This window comes from Euprymna scolopes, chromosome 46, assembly GCF_053919585.1.
Source record: "Euprymna scolopes isolate OS-2025 chromosome 46, ASM5391958v1, whole genome shotgun sequence".
Classification (NCBI taxonomy): Eukaryota; Metazoa; Mollusca; class Cephalopoda; order Sepiida; family Sepiolidae; genus Euprymna; species Euprymna scolopes.
Genome location: NC_136527.1, coordinates 3,809,041 through 3,823,271, shown reverse-complemented (window position 1 = coordinate 3,823,271; position 14,231 = coordinate 3,809,041). Strand labels below are relative to the sequence as shown.

Genomic DNA, 14,231 nt, shown 5'->3' with positions numbered 1-14,231 from the left:
CGGACGTACATCCAAACAATATGACATAAATGCGGGAGTGCCTCAGGGGTCTATCCTTGGACCTCTATTGTTCCTGATATTCATAAACGACCTCCCTGATAATATTGTTTCGGAGATGGGTATATTTGCCGATGACACCACTCTCTATAACAGATATGAGGGGAAAACAAATGAACACATATCCAAGAAAATGGCAGAAACACTAGAGGATGACCTCCAATCCGTAGTGGAATGGGGACAAAAATGGTTGGTCTCATTCAATGCTGCTAAGACTAAGCTTGTTTCCTTCAATAACTACAAGAAACCTTCTCTACCACCAATAGCAATGGCCAAGAACACATTGCCTGAAAGTACTTCTTTTAAACTCCTCGGCCTAACGTTTACAGGGAATATGAACTGGAATAGATACATTGAGAGCATTGCCAAGGCTGCTGCAAGGAAGGTTGGCTCCCTCTACCGTGCTAGAAAACTACTTACGCCTGCCAGTATCCTATACCTCTATAAGGCAACCATTCGCCCATGTATGGAGTACTGTTGTCACATCTGGGCTGGTGCATCTGCTGCTTGTCTCTCGCTCCTGGACAGGGTTCAAAAAAGAGTCGCAAACCTGATAGGTCCTGAACTGTCATCTGGGCTTCAACCTCTGTCCCATCGACGAGATGTTGCATCCCTCTGCCTGTTCTACAAATACTTTAATGGTGAATGCTCTGACGAACTGCAAACACTTGTACCTCCCCGACGTAACTACCCCCGACAAACCCGACAAGCTACTAAGTCTCATCCCTTTACAGTGGAGATCCCTAGGTGCAAGAAAGCCTTTTACTCCAATAGTTTCTTCCCCAGAACTGCGGGTCTTTGGAACTCCCTTCCGGGATTCTGCTTTCCCAACTGCAATGATATGCAGAAGTTCAAGTGTAATATTAACAAACATCTTTCTACTCTTCTCCCTTCATAATGACCCCGCTAAGTAATTCCCTAATAGTAGCCCCCTGCTTCAAAGTGGCACTGTGCCTTGTTTGGGGTGAAAATTGAATAAAAAAAAAAAAAATGTATGTGCGCGAAAGGCTTCTCGCGACGGTTACATTTATGGAGAAGTTGTTTATATTTCCTAGATCGTATTATGTCAGATTTGCAAATGGACATCATCGTCTATCTTTATTTTGATCGAATTTAAAAAAATTCCCTCGTTTCCAGTGTTTGTTTGTCTTTCTTGCATAAATAAAGCGAAACTAATCGAAGCAAAGACATCCGCGTGGCCTTCCTGGTCGAGATGTTTTGAAGTTAATTAGGTTTGATCAATGTGGGGGAAACTTTTCATATCAGACAATTGCTATTCATTTGGACACTGCCAGAATGCCCCTTTTTTTTGGGGAGGGGGTAGTTTTCTCCAACGTCGGGGGAAACAAATAAATAAAAAAACATAAAAAGGGAAGCTTAACTGGCCTCCAGCCAGACGTTCATTTCTTAACTTATTTACCAATTCATTCACTTAACTATCCGCTATGATGTAATGGTTAGCGAGTTCGATCCCTCCTCTCTCTCTCTCTCTTTATTTTTTTATTTTGTCTTTCATCAAAAGTTAATTACCAACTCTTATTTTCTACATTCTTTTCCTCCTTTGCAGTACGGCTTCAAGCTTTTTTTTTTTTAACACATACAAACACCTGGGCAAGCCCCCCCCCCCCGCTAGGATATATATAAAGGGCAAAATGTGTGTGTGTGTTTGTATGTCTCGCAAAAACTTTCAACACACCCAATGGATCCTTATGAGATCAGTATCATTGTGAAGCTTGACGTCTCGGATAACAAAGATCAAAAATTGTCCAAAAACATTAATTTCTTCACTCTCAACTTGGCCATTTTTTACAAGGAGGGGTCGCTTTTTTTGTCATCATTTTCGCAGGTCGTCTCCTTTCAATTGACTAGCCTTAATTCCAATGTTCACGACTTCTGATTACGCACTGGACGCATCAGCTTAGACATTACATTTTTTTTTAACCTTCTTTTCTTTTCCTCCTTCACATTACAGGTTCAAACCTGCCTGCCTACTTCCACTTTTTTTGAACACCTCTCTTCCCCCTCCCCCCGAGGTCCCTTACTACACCCCCTCGACAAAGCTAAGTACCCCCGCTTGTCTATTAGTGTTGGGGCGATTAATCGGAATTGGGAATTGGAAATATCGACAAATTGTCTGTATTTTTGAGATGAGGTGTTTTCATTGATTGAGATTGTCGGACTGACTTCCTCATCTTGGTTGTTATCGTCACAACGTTTCGACCGTTTTGTCCTCCGGCCTTCATCAGGTGTTTTGTATCGAACTGGGGAACCGTTTGTTAGGAGTCTCAAACCCAACCCTTTATTATTATTACGGGGGTACCGTGTTCGGACAATCTCAATCAAAAAAAAAAACTACTCGATCAAATTAAGTGAATTTTTTCTCGATCTTCGGTCCAAAACAGATACGTACAATATAACCTTTTTTCGATGTTTTCATTTTTTATTGTCTCGATTAAACTGCACAAGTACCGAATTTTATTTAGAATTCAACTTATCCTACCTGACAATTCTGGCTCCAAACTACTCGGCTAAACATTCACAGGCAATATAAATTAGCACAAATATATGAAGACATTGGGAAGGCTGCTGCGAAAAAGGTGGGTTCCCTCTTTCTAGCTAGAAGCCTACTCACAATTTAAAGTATCACCATTCACTCACGCATGGAGTATTGTTGCACAAACATTTGTTATGGTGACAGTAAATTTTTGCCAGAACTAGGACAATTCTTGGTTGGTTTTTGTTAATGTTAAACCTATGTTGTTATTCAAGGTTTTCTCTCTCTATCAGAGGTGTCCAAATTGCATTCAGCTCTATGCTATGTAATAATAATAAAGGGGTGGATTCGAGACTCCTAACAAACGGTTCCTCAGTTCGATGCAAAACACCTGATGAAGGCCGGAGGGCAAAACAGCCAAAACGTTGTGACGATAACAACCAAGATGAGGAAGTCAGTCCGACAATCTCAATCAATGAAATGGCGGGGTATCGGAATCGGAAAAAATTAATTCCTATTTTCCGATGCCAAAACGATTCTTTTAATTGTTTTTTTTTTATTTTCTTTTATTTCTTTTATTGCTGGTAATAAATGATAAAATAATAAATATGATTTTTACAGGAAAAATAACAACTCTGTAGTTAAATAATTAGAGATTTATAAAGAATCTGTAATTTTATCGGAATCGGGAAAAATATTGGAATCGTCCCATCACTACTATATATATATATATATATATATATATATATATATATATATATATATATATAAAGCCAATTGTGTGTTTGTATATCTCCTGAAAACTTTCAACACCCGCAACAAACACTAACAAAATCAGTATTTTTAGAAAGATTGGCTCTCAGACGACAAATATCCAAAAGCTGTACTCCATCCAAGGACTCTATCCAAGGATGGAGTACTGCTGCCACATCTGGGCAGGAGCTGCTAAAAACAGCCTATCCTGCCTTGACAGAGTACAACATAGACTTTACTTTGTGGCTTAGTGGGGGATGCCCTTTTCTCTTCCCTGCAACCTCTCTCCCACAGAAGAGACATTGCGAGCCTGTCATTGTTTTATCGTTATTTCCGTGGCTAGTGCTCGTCTGAGCTCCAATCTCTGATCCCCCCCCCTGCCAATCTTTCACGAAAAACACTTGTCTAGCTGAAACCACTGTCAATAATTTCCCCCACTCTTTATCTGTGCCTAAATCCAAACGTAGATTCCATGAACAAAGATTCTTTCTAAGAACTGCACACCTGTGGAACTCTCTTCCGTTTGCTTGTTTCCCACCTGACTACAACTTTGATGTCTTCAAGTCCAACATAAACAAATTACTGATAAACCGCCACCTTAAGTAAGACACTTTATCAGATCTCCATTACTATTACTACGATACTATCCCATTGATTATTGTACATGCAATAACCCTTATCCCTGAGTGGCTTCTGAACTCATTTAGGGAAATAGTCTGTCCAATTCCAGTTTCACTTAAAAATAAAAGGCCTGGTTTAGTCTCCTGTAATTGGGCTTCAACCTCTGGAAGGTTAAAACGTAGACCCCTGATGTTGGAGAAGGAGACATGGTAGTGGGGGTCTACGTTGGAAGTTTCAGATCCGGGTTTAATCGTGTATTTTTATTGAAACTTGTCATGATGGAATTTTGGAGTTTGTGGACTAGGTCGTCAGACTTACTTAGAGCAGGACAGAGAGGGGAAACAAAGAGAGAAAAGTAACGAGGATTTTTTTTTTGTAGCGCATAAGGTAAAGCCGTAGCAATTACCCACTAGTATGGCATTATTATTATTATTATTATTATTATTATAAATATTATTATTGTTATTATTATTCGTACAAATTGGGAGTTCTCACACAGGTCATAATCAGAGATTGCTTATTAATAATACCCGTAGGTGAGGCTGTGTAACAACAAATTTTCTCAGATTTCTAGTACTTTTCCAATTTTTCGATAAACTTTGCAAATGACTTTGTGTTATCGCGATAGTCGCTTACCATTGATTTCTAGCTTGCAATTACCATTGATTTTCAATAGAATTTGGGTGACAGTAAGCCTTCTCAGGGTCCCAGTACAGGTTGTATCGATAAAATTTCCACCCTAAAAAAGACATGATTCCATTTCTGTTTGATGAAAACCGTTTTTCGTTTCTTTTGCAGATCATCTACTAACGTAAGTGTGCCGTGGGCTACACGACTAAAGTGTTTCCTTTTTTTTCACCTCCTTTTCCTCTTGGTCTTACAAGTTCGAGCCTGACTACTGTGGCTAATAAGTTGCTTAATTTTTTTGTTTGTTTCTTTCTTTCTTTGCACTCGCACGAGTACTTGCTCGATTGAAACATTTTTTTTTTTAGGGTTGGTTTGCTCAATACCCTTACAGCTCTCCACACCCATGCAACACCGGGTACCCCCTCTAATTATAATATGTATGGTAAATGCTACGGTGTGGCAGATGTCTGGCCAGGTTGGTGCCAGGCTTGATGGCATACATATTATTGATTAATATTAACCCTAAGCCTAACCCTAACCCATTCACTGATAAATATATTTTTATTACAATCATTCAAAGTCAGGTTGTACTATAAATAAAGAATAGAAAAAAATAGAATGACATAAAAATCAATGAACATTAAACGGTTTTATTGCAACACAAGTTTAGAAATTAACCTATATAACACAGGGTGGAATGATGAAATTGTCGCCCTAGAAAAGACGACATGATTCCATTTCCATTTGATGAAAACGGTTTTTTGGGGGGGGGGGAGACCATCTATTAGTTGAGTTGTGTACAAATCCTAAGAGTGATAGGTGCCTTCTGAAAGTGAGACAATGCTCAACAAACGAGATTGGAGATGTGCCGCTGTACAACTCCTGCTCTCTACCGATCCAACTTATGACAACAGGACCATTGCCAGCATCCTAAAAATGCATCGCTTGATTGCCATGAATAACAGGAACATGCCCAGGGTGATGAAAAAAAAGTTTCCGGCCACGTTTATAAGGTAAAAAGCTATAGCAAACATCTAAATGAGTATTTTAACCATAGTTCCTGACTTCAAAAGGCGAAAAATTAAAAGATACATCTGCCTTACTTTTAATGCTAGGTTTATTTATGGTGTCTTTTAAATTTAATAAAAACCCTTCGAAATTTGCTGACGAGGAGACCTTGCTTATTAAAAAACTATATGTAATTATTGTACGTAACTTGATGTCTACCACAATAAAAAGCATTGTTTTCCGAAACGATCGTACAGATAATTGATTTTGTTGTTGTTCCTTCTTATGAAACGGATTTTTAATTTAATTATAATTCGATTTTTAAGTTTTAAATTATCAATCACATTACTTAATATATATATATATATATATAGCTACTTTGTTTACTCACATAAATTAATATATGAAAGTATAATTTTATGCATAAACTTTAATATTTACTTCAACAGTGCTCAATACATAGGTAGAGCTACATAGTAAGATCTAAAAATATTTATGGCAATTAAGCTACACAGAATATTCCCCGTTTCATTCTCGACTTTAGAATTCGTCAGGCTTATGCATAAGCCTGACGAATTCTAATACGCGGAGTATTCTGTGTAGCTTAATTGCCATATATATTTTTATAACTTCTATATAAATATATAATCTTCGTAACTGAGAAGGATCAGCTGAGTGTGTCAGTTACAGGGACCATGTAAGTGCATCTGCTATAAGTCTCTCACTCCTGGATAGGGTTCAAAAAGAGAGTATCTCACCTAATAGGTCCTGCATTATTACATCCCTCTGATAAACTCGACAAGCATCAAATCTCATCCTTATACGGTAGAAATCCCTAGAAAACTACTTACGCCTGCCAGTATCCTATACCTCTATAAGGCAACCATTCGCCCATGTATGGAGTACTGTTGTCACATCTGGGCTGGTGCATCTGCTGCTTGTCTCTCGCTCCTGGACAGGGTTCAAAAGAGAGTTGCCAACCTGATAGGTCCTGAACTGTCATCTAGGCTTCAACCTCTGTCCCATCGACGAGATGTTGCATCGCTCTGCCTGTTCTACAAATACTTTAATGGTGAATGCTCTGACGAACTGCAAACACTTGTACCTCCCCGACGTAACTACCCCCGACAAACCCGACAAGCTACTAAGTCTCATCCCTTTACAGTAGAGATCCCTAGGTGCAAGAAAGCCTTTTACTCCAATAGTTTCTTCCCCAGAACTGCGGGTCTTTGGAACTCCCTTCCGGGATTCTGATTTCCCAACTGCAATGATATGCAGAAGTTCAAGTGTAATGTTAACAAACATCTTTCTACTCTTCTCCCTTCATAAATACGCCACTAATTAATTCCCTAATAGTAGCCCCCTGCTTCAAAGTGGCACTGTGCCTTGTTTGGGGTGAAAATTAAATAAAAAAAAAAAAATAAAAAAATGTAAGAAACTACTCTATTAGGATGCTAGAAAGTTACATTAACGTTCACAAGTAAGATGAATTGGAACAGATACATGGAATGTATTGCCAAGGCTGCTGCAAAGAAGGTGGGCTCTCTCTACCATGCTAGAAAGTTACTTATGCCTGAAAGTATCCTGTACCGCTACAAAGCCACCATTCGCCCATGTATGGAGTACTGTTGTCACATTTTGGCTGGGACATCTGCTACTAGTCGCTCACTCCTGGACAGAGTTCAAAAGAGAGTTGCCAACCTGATAGGTCCCGAACTGTCATCTAAGCTTCAACCTCTGTCTGTATGGAGTATAGTTGTCACATTTGGGCTGGTGCATCTGCTGCTAGTCTCTCCCTCTTAGACCAAAAGAGAGTTGCTCACCTAATAAGTCCCGCAGTATTAGCTGGTTGGTTGGTTGTTTGTGTTTTACGGCATATCAATCTTTTTCGGGTTATTTAATGCCGAATCCAAAGATTTTGAAGAAAAATTTTTTTAATAGAATATATTTGTTTTCACATCGGTTTCTATTTAACCCATAGTTGGGACCCTAACAGGTACTACCACTCCGGGTCAGAGTGGACCTGGGAGCAATGGTAATTAAAGGGTGGCTCCACACTCCCCAAAGCCCACAAGCTGGGGCCTCACCACTGGATATAGTTTAAGGTCATATCCAGGACCCCCATTGAGGGACTTTTACCCTCTGCAGGGGGGCAGTCAGTGTATTCTAATACCCCACCGACAGGACCGTATTAGCTGGGTTTCAACCGCTGTCCCATCAACGAAATATTGCATCCCTCTGCCTCTTTTACAAGTATTTTAATGGTAGGTGCTCTGATGAACTACAAACTGTTATACCCCCTCGATGTAAATACCCCCGACAAAACTGACATGCAGATCCGCAGAAATGAAAATACCCCCGACAAGCAGCAAAGTCCCACCCCTACACAGTAGAGATCCGCAGATGTAAGAAAGCTTTCTAATCCATTAGTTTCTTCCCCACAGCTTTGGAATTCCCTTCCGGTTTCCTGCTTCCCCAACTGTACTGACATGCAGAAGTTCAAGTGTAATGTAAACAGACATCTTGCTGCTCAACTCCCTACACAGTATTCCCCCTGCAATAACATCAAAGTTGCACTGTGCCTTGTTTGGGATGAAAATGCAATAAAAACAAAATAATAGATAAATGAGAAAACTTGATATTTGGAACTTAGAGAATTATTATACTGCACTATATATATATATATATATATATATATATATATATATATATATAAAGAACAAGTAGTTAATAAAACATGTTAAAAAACACTTTGAAAAAGAGTTAAAAACATATTTAATTTTAAAAACAAAGCACAAAATAAGTGGATAGTCCTTAATCCGCAGAGTTTCGAAGAAATACTTTCCTTCTCATATATATATATATAAAAAAAAAAGCAAACGCCAACCCAAAATCTTAAAACAAATCCTAACTGCCTCAAAACTCGTCCCACATACTGCAAAAGGAGTTACAAAATACAACAAACCGCGATGTGGAGTATGTGACATAATAATAGAAGGTAACACATACACATTCAAAAACCCAACACAAACATTCAAAATAAAAAAGGATCTAAATTGCACCTCCAGAAATGTAGTATATGCACTAAGATGCACAACATGCAACAAATCCTACATAGGCGCCACCAAAAATTTCAGCAATAGAGTGGCCTTACATAAGAGCAACATCAAAATTGCAGATAAAAGACACCTCTATGTTTCAAAACACGTACACACATGCAGTGGAAACAGCTTCAAAATAATGCCAATCTTCCAAACAGACAATTATTTTTATTTACTTACACAGGAAAAAAACTTCATCACCAAATTCACTCCTGAACTGAACAGAACCTAATACTATCACACAAAAACATGAAATGCAAGGTACACTCGCATGCACACACATACACATACACACACCCACACATAAATCAGAACCGACACATTAAAACACACACGTGCGCGCATACAACCACACACAGACATAACACCCCTATCTCTAATACAACACACTGAACAATACCAACCCTACTTAACCTCGAAACCAACAACACTAGGAGACACCTAGAACCATAGTATAATATCTGTTCCAACACCTCGCTCCCTCCTCAGTCAGGGGAGGAGAACCCCCTCATGACTGAAACGACTATCATCCCTTCTATCATCCCCCTCCCATACCTTCACCCCCTCCAATGCCCACCCCTCTGAGGAACAAAATCTTCCCCACACTAGGAACCGATCCTGGGTCTGGCCATACCCACATGGGGAGACAAATAAATAGAAACATTAAAAAATCCCCTATTTTAAATACACCCCTCTTTCTAAACAAACATAATATAAGACTAAAACGAAAAATCACAATACTAAAATCCAAGAATCCAAAAAATAAATATCAAAATAGAATGAAAGCACCCCTACCCTTACTTCAGAAGAGCCAGTCCCCCCTCCCCACACATACACATTAGTAACGACCTTGGACCACAGCCGCCTTCCTAAGAAAGCAAATAACCCCAAAATACTATAAAACAATATACACATTCCCAAACCAATAAAAGCACACACACACACACACACACACACACACACACACCCTACCCCACCCTAAAGGAAAAGAAAAACACATTAGCAGAAAGAGATAGCGACTGACTACAGCCAGGTCAAAATCTCCCTGGACAAACCAAATAAAAAAAGCCATAAAAAAAAGTAATAAAAATTCAGCATACCAATGTATAATAAACACTTACAAGCCTCCACCCCTTGGAAAAACTTCAAACTAACAAAAATCGCCATTTTTACACATTTGAAAATAATTTCTGACCGTCTGAAACGATTTCAATGACTTAAAAACATTATTACAATGATCCAAACATAATTCTCAATGAAAAACCAAGACATGGAATAATAAAATAATGTTAAAAAATACACATTGTTGGTGACTACTCCCTTATTTAAATATATATATATATATATATATATATATATATATATATATATATATATATATATATAGTCTTTGAAGTTTTTAACATTTGAAACCATACAAAAAATTACTTTTTATCATTCGTTAAAAAACCATCTAGTCAGTAAGTCATTTAATCACCTGCAATCACTGCATCAACTCTCTCGAATTTACTATAGTACCAATTTTTTTATTTTTCAAGGGATCATCAGTTGTTTACCATGACACACTGTTTCGGGGATTTAAAAACAAAACAGTATATTACTTCATGGCTCCACAGCAGTGTTGATCAAACACCACCACCCTTAATCTTAGGAAGAAGACATGTTACAAAAAAAATATATATATTTATATAAGCTAATTGAATTTTCTCCCTTTTATTTTTTTTTTCAGAAGCAACTGATGTAATAAGCCGAGGCAGCAAAAGCTCTCCGATATCTGCCGTGTTGATTGTGTTACTCGTTGTGTCCGTGGTCATCCTTTTCATAGCCTATTCACCATTACGGGTATCGCTTGCCAACACTGTGTCAGGAAAGACTGACAAGAAGGTCAGTGTTTTCTTATCATTCATTAAAAAAATTATTTAAATAAAAAAAAGGAAGGGAAGTAGGGACAGGATGTTTTTTGAATGGTGCTTGGGAGAATGCATACCTCCATTATGCCGCATGTGTCTCCTTTACTCTAGTCAGGTTCTGATCATCATACTTACCTGTCACATGGGGGGGGGCAATGCCTTGGGCAAGGTATTGGCCCCCCCCCCCACTTTACCATTCATTTTTTGCTGCCCTTTTTCTTTTTTTTTAAATTTTCTTCTTCTTTGATAAGGATGATATATAATTAAAATATAAAATAAATTTAAGGAGATTTACAAAATTTAAATTATCTGGCAAGGAGTAAGAAAAATCGTATTCCATGGAGTTTCGAAAAATGCAATTCTTCTCCTCAGAGAGAACAGGTTTACAAGATATACAATAAACTTTGCAGGTAAATGCATTAAAGGAAACTGACAATCACACACACATATATATAGTCGGATTTCGGCGCGGTTTGCTTGATCTGTGTTGGTTAATTGAAATTCTTGCGTGCAGGGCGTTTGCTCAGTTGGTAGAGTGCTTGCCTTGCATGCAAGAGGCTCGGGTTTCGAATCCTGAGTTCGGATGTGTAACTGATGAGCCCAAATGAGGGCGAAACTCGAGTCTTGGACTTCCGGTTCTTTGACTGTCATGGCTCTTATGGGCTGCGACGTTGTTTGGCTGTGGAATTTATTATATATATATATATATATGAAAATCTCACAAATATATATATATATATATATATATATGAAAATCTCACAAATATATATATATATATATATACATATATATGAAAATCTCACAAATATATATATATATATATATATATGAAAATCTCACAATAGTTATATATATATATATTATATATATGCATATATATATATATATATATATATATTATATATATGCATATATATATATATATATATATATATATATATATATATATATATAGTCTTGGAAGTTTTTTAACCTTGAAAACTATACAAAAAAAACTATTTAATTTTAATTTTTAAATTTTTTTTATTTATTTCCATTTTTCATATCATTTAATAACCTGCCAATTCACTATAGTACTAATGTTAATTTAAGGAATCATCAGTTGTTTACCATGAAACACTGTTTCGGGGATTTAATATGTACATATATATATATAGAGAGAGAGGGGCGGGGGAAATATGGATCGGCCGGTCTCTGAATTCATGATAAAGTCGAGAGCGTGGGTCGAAACACCTTTCTTTAATAAAAAACAAAAAAAACAAGTGAAGCATGCATGGTGAACGAGGCATGAAAAAAATGACAAAGTTCAGCATTTGCATTTTTTTTTTTTTTTACATTTTCATCCCAAACAAGGCACATTGCCACTTTGGTGTAGGAGGCTACTATCAGGGGAAACAACTACTGGGGTACTATGTAGTTTCGTCGATGGGACAGAGGCTGAAGCTTTGATGCCAGTTTAGGGCCTATCAGATTTGCGACTCTCTTTTGAACCCTGTCAAGGAGCGAGAGACTAGTAGCAGATGCACCAGCCCAAATATGACAGCAATACTCCATACATAGGCGAATGGTTGCCTTATAGAGGTACAGGATACTTTCGGGTGTTAGTAGTTTTTTAGCACGAAAGAGAGACCCCACCTTCCTTGCAGCGGCCCTGGCAATGCCCTCAATGTAATTGTTCCAACTCATGTTTCCTGTGAACGTTAGGCCAAGGAGCTTGAAAGATGTACTCCCAGATAAAGAGTCGTTGGCCATTGCTATAGGTGGTAGAGAAAGTTTCTTGTAATTATTCAATGAAACTAGTTTAGTCTTGGCGGCATTGAACGTTACCATCCATTTTTGTCCCCATTCCACTACTGATTGGAGGTCATCCTCTAGTGTTTCTGCCATTTCTTTAGATATGTGTTCATTTGTTTTCCTGTCGTGCCTGTTATAGAGTGTGGTGTCATCAGCATATATACCCATCTCAGAGGCAATTTTGTCGGGGAGGTCATTAATAAGTATTAGGAACAATAGCGGTCCAAGGATGGACCACTGAGGCACTCCCACATTTATATTACACTGTTTAGATGTACGACCGTCGACGACAACCTGAATTTTCTCTAATCTAAGAAGGATTTAATTATGTTAAGTATTCTACCAGTGATACCGTATGATCTAATCTTCCTGAGGAGACCCTCATGCCATACCCTGTCAAAAGCCTTAGATATATCTAGAACTATCGCTCTGTCCTCTCCGCTTTGTCCAGTTAATGGTATATACGTTCAGAGATTACAGTTAGGATGTCTGCTGTGGAACGGGCTTGTCTAAATCCATATTGTTGGTCAGTCAGAAGTTTAGCATCTGTAAGGTGATGGACTAGAGCATGGTTAATTAAGGACTCAAATATTTTGGCAAAAAGTGAGAGGAGGCTAATGGGGCGATAATTTAATGGTTCAGTTCTTTCGCCAAAATTCTTGAATACTGGTACTACAGAAGCAGTTTTCCAACAGCCCGGAAAGCAAGATTCATTAAGGCATTTGTTGTAGAGTTTGGAGAGAACTGGAGCTACTTCGGCTGAGCACTTTTTTAATAGCACAGCTGGGATGAGATCGGGTCCACATGCTTTTGAAGTGTCAAGGTTTTTTATGATAGCATGCACCTGAGCAGGGGTGATTTTTAGATCGTCTAGCGTGATGTCTGTCCGCATAGAAAATTCAGGCAGGGGGTGGTTGGAAGGGTCCAGTGTGGAGTTGGAGGCAAACCGACTGGCAAGCATGTTAGCCTTTTCGGTTGCTGAGCAAACAACCTCATGATTGTTGGTTAGTGGGGGAATTGTTGATTGCTCATTATTTACTACACTGTTGTAGATTTTCCAGAAGTCATGAGTTCCTAGTTTTTGTGCTTCGATGCGCTTTTTAGTGGTTTCCGTAAATTCTCTCTTAGCTGTCGCTATTTCTTTCTTAACGTTACTTCTAGCTTCTATGTACTTCTGTTTGTTTGAACTGGACTTATGTCGGTTAAATCTGTGGTATGCATGCTGCCTTTGAGCAGTGGCAGTTGCGCAAGTCGAAGTAAACCATTGGGGAGAGTGGGGCTTGCTATAGAATTTCCGCATGGGAACATGCGCTTCGATTGCAGTTTTGAACCATTCAGTGGTCTAGTTTGCACACTGTTCAGTAGGAAGAGAAAAAATATTTCCCCATGGGGCATCTCTGATAAGATCTCTGATAGCTTCCCAGTCAGCCTTTTTATAATATCTCGTTGTTTTGAGCACTGGCTCTTCAGTTTTGGGTCTAGAGTTTAGGGCGATTTCAACCATTATCACTGCATGATCAGCGTTCCCAAGTGGGCTGTCGGCTTTCGTTATACAATTATCAGGAACTGTGGTCAAAAACAGATCTAAAAGTGATGCGTGTTGTTCTTCCTGGTCAGGGAAATGGGTTGGAAAAGTAACAATTTCTGATAGGGAGTGAGATATAGAGAAGCTATGAGTTGTGCTGCCCGCTGCATCTGCGTAAGTAGAGAATCCAAGCCAGTTTTTGTGATGGACATTAAAGTCACCAAATACATGTACTTGGACGCTAGTGTCGAGGGAGAGTGCTGTGTCTATGTTGTCAGAGACTTTGTTTATTATGGTGCAGTCTTGGGTCGAGGGAGAGCGGTAGAGAAAGTAAAAGTAG

General features: G+C 38.5%; 1 protein-coding gene across 4 annotated transcripts in view; it reads left to right on the top strand.

Annotated features, from left to right (window-relative positions):
* Positions 1 to 14,231, top strand: part of LOC145271348 (ADP-ribose pyrophosphatase-like) — a 157,612-nt gene that overhangs the window by 95,681 nt on the left and 47,700 nt on the right. For all 4 annotated transcript variants that reach the window (XM_080126893.1, XM_080126892.1, XM_080126894.1 and 1 more), the window contains exon 2: positions 10,391 to 10,545. Coding sequence is in view for 2 of the 4 variants with exons in the window: in XM_080126892.1 (XP_079983018.1) it covers positions 10,391 to 10,545 (155 nt within the window). In the remaining 2 variants the exon portion in view is untranslated. The remainder of the gene's footprint in view (positions 1 to 10,390; positions 10,546 to 14,231) is intronic.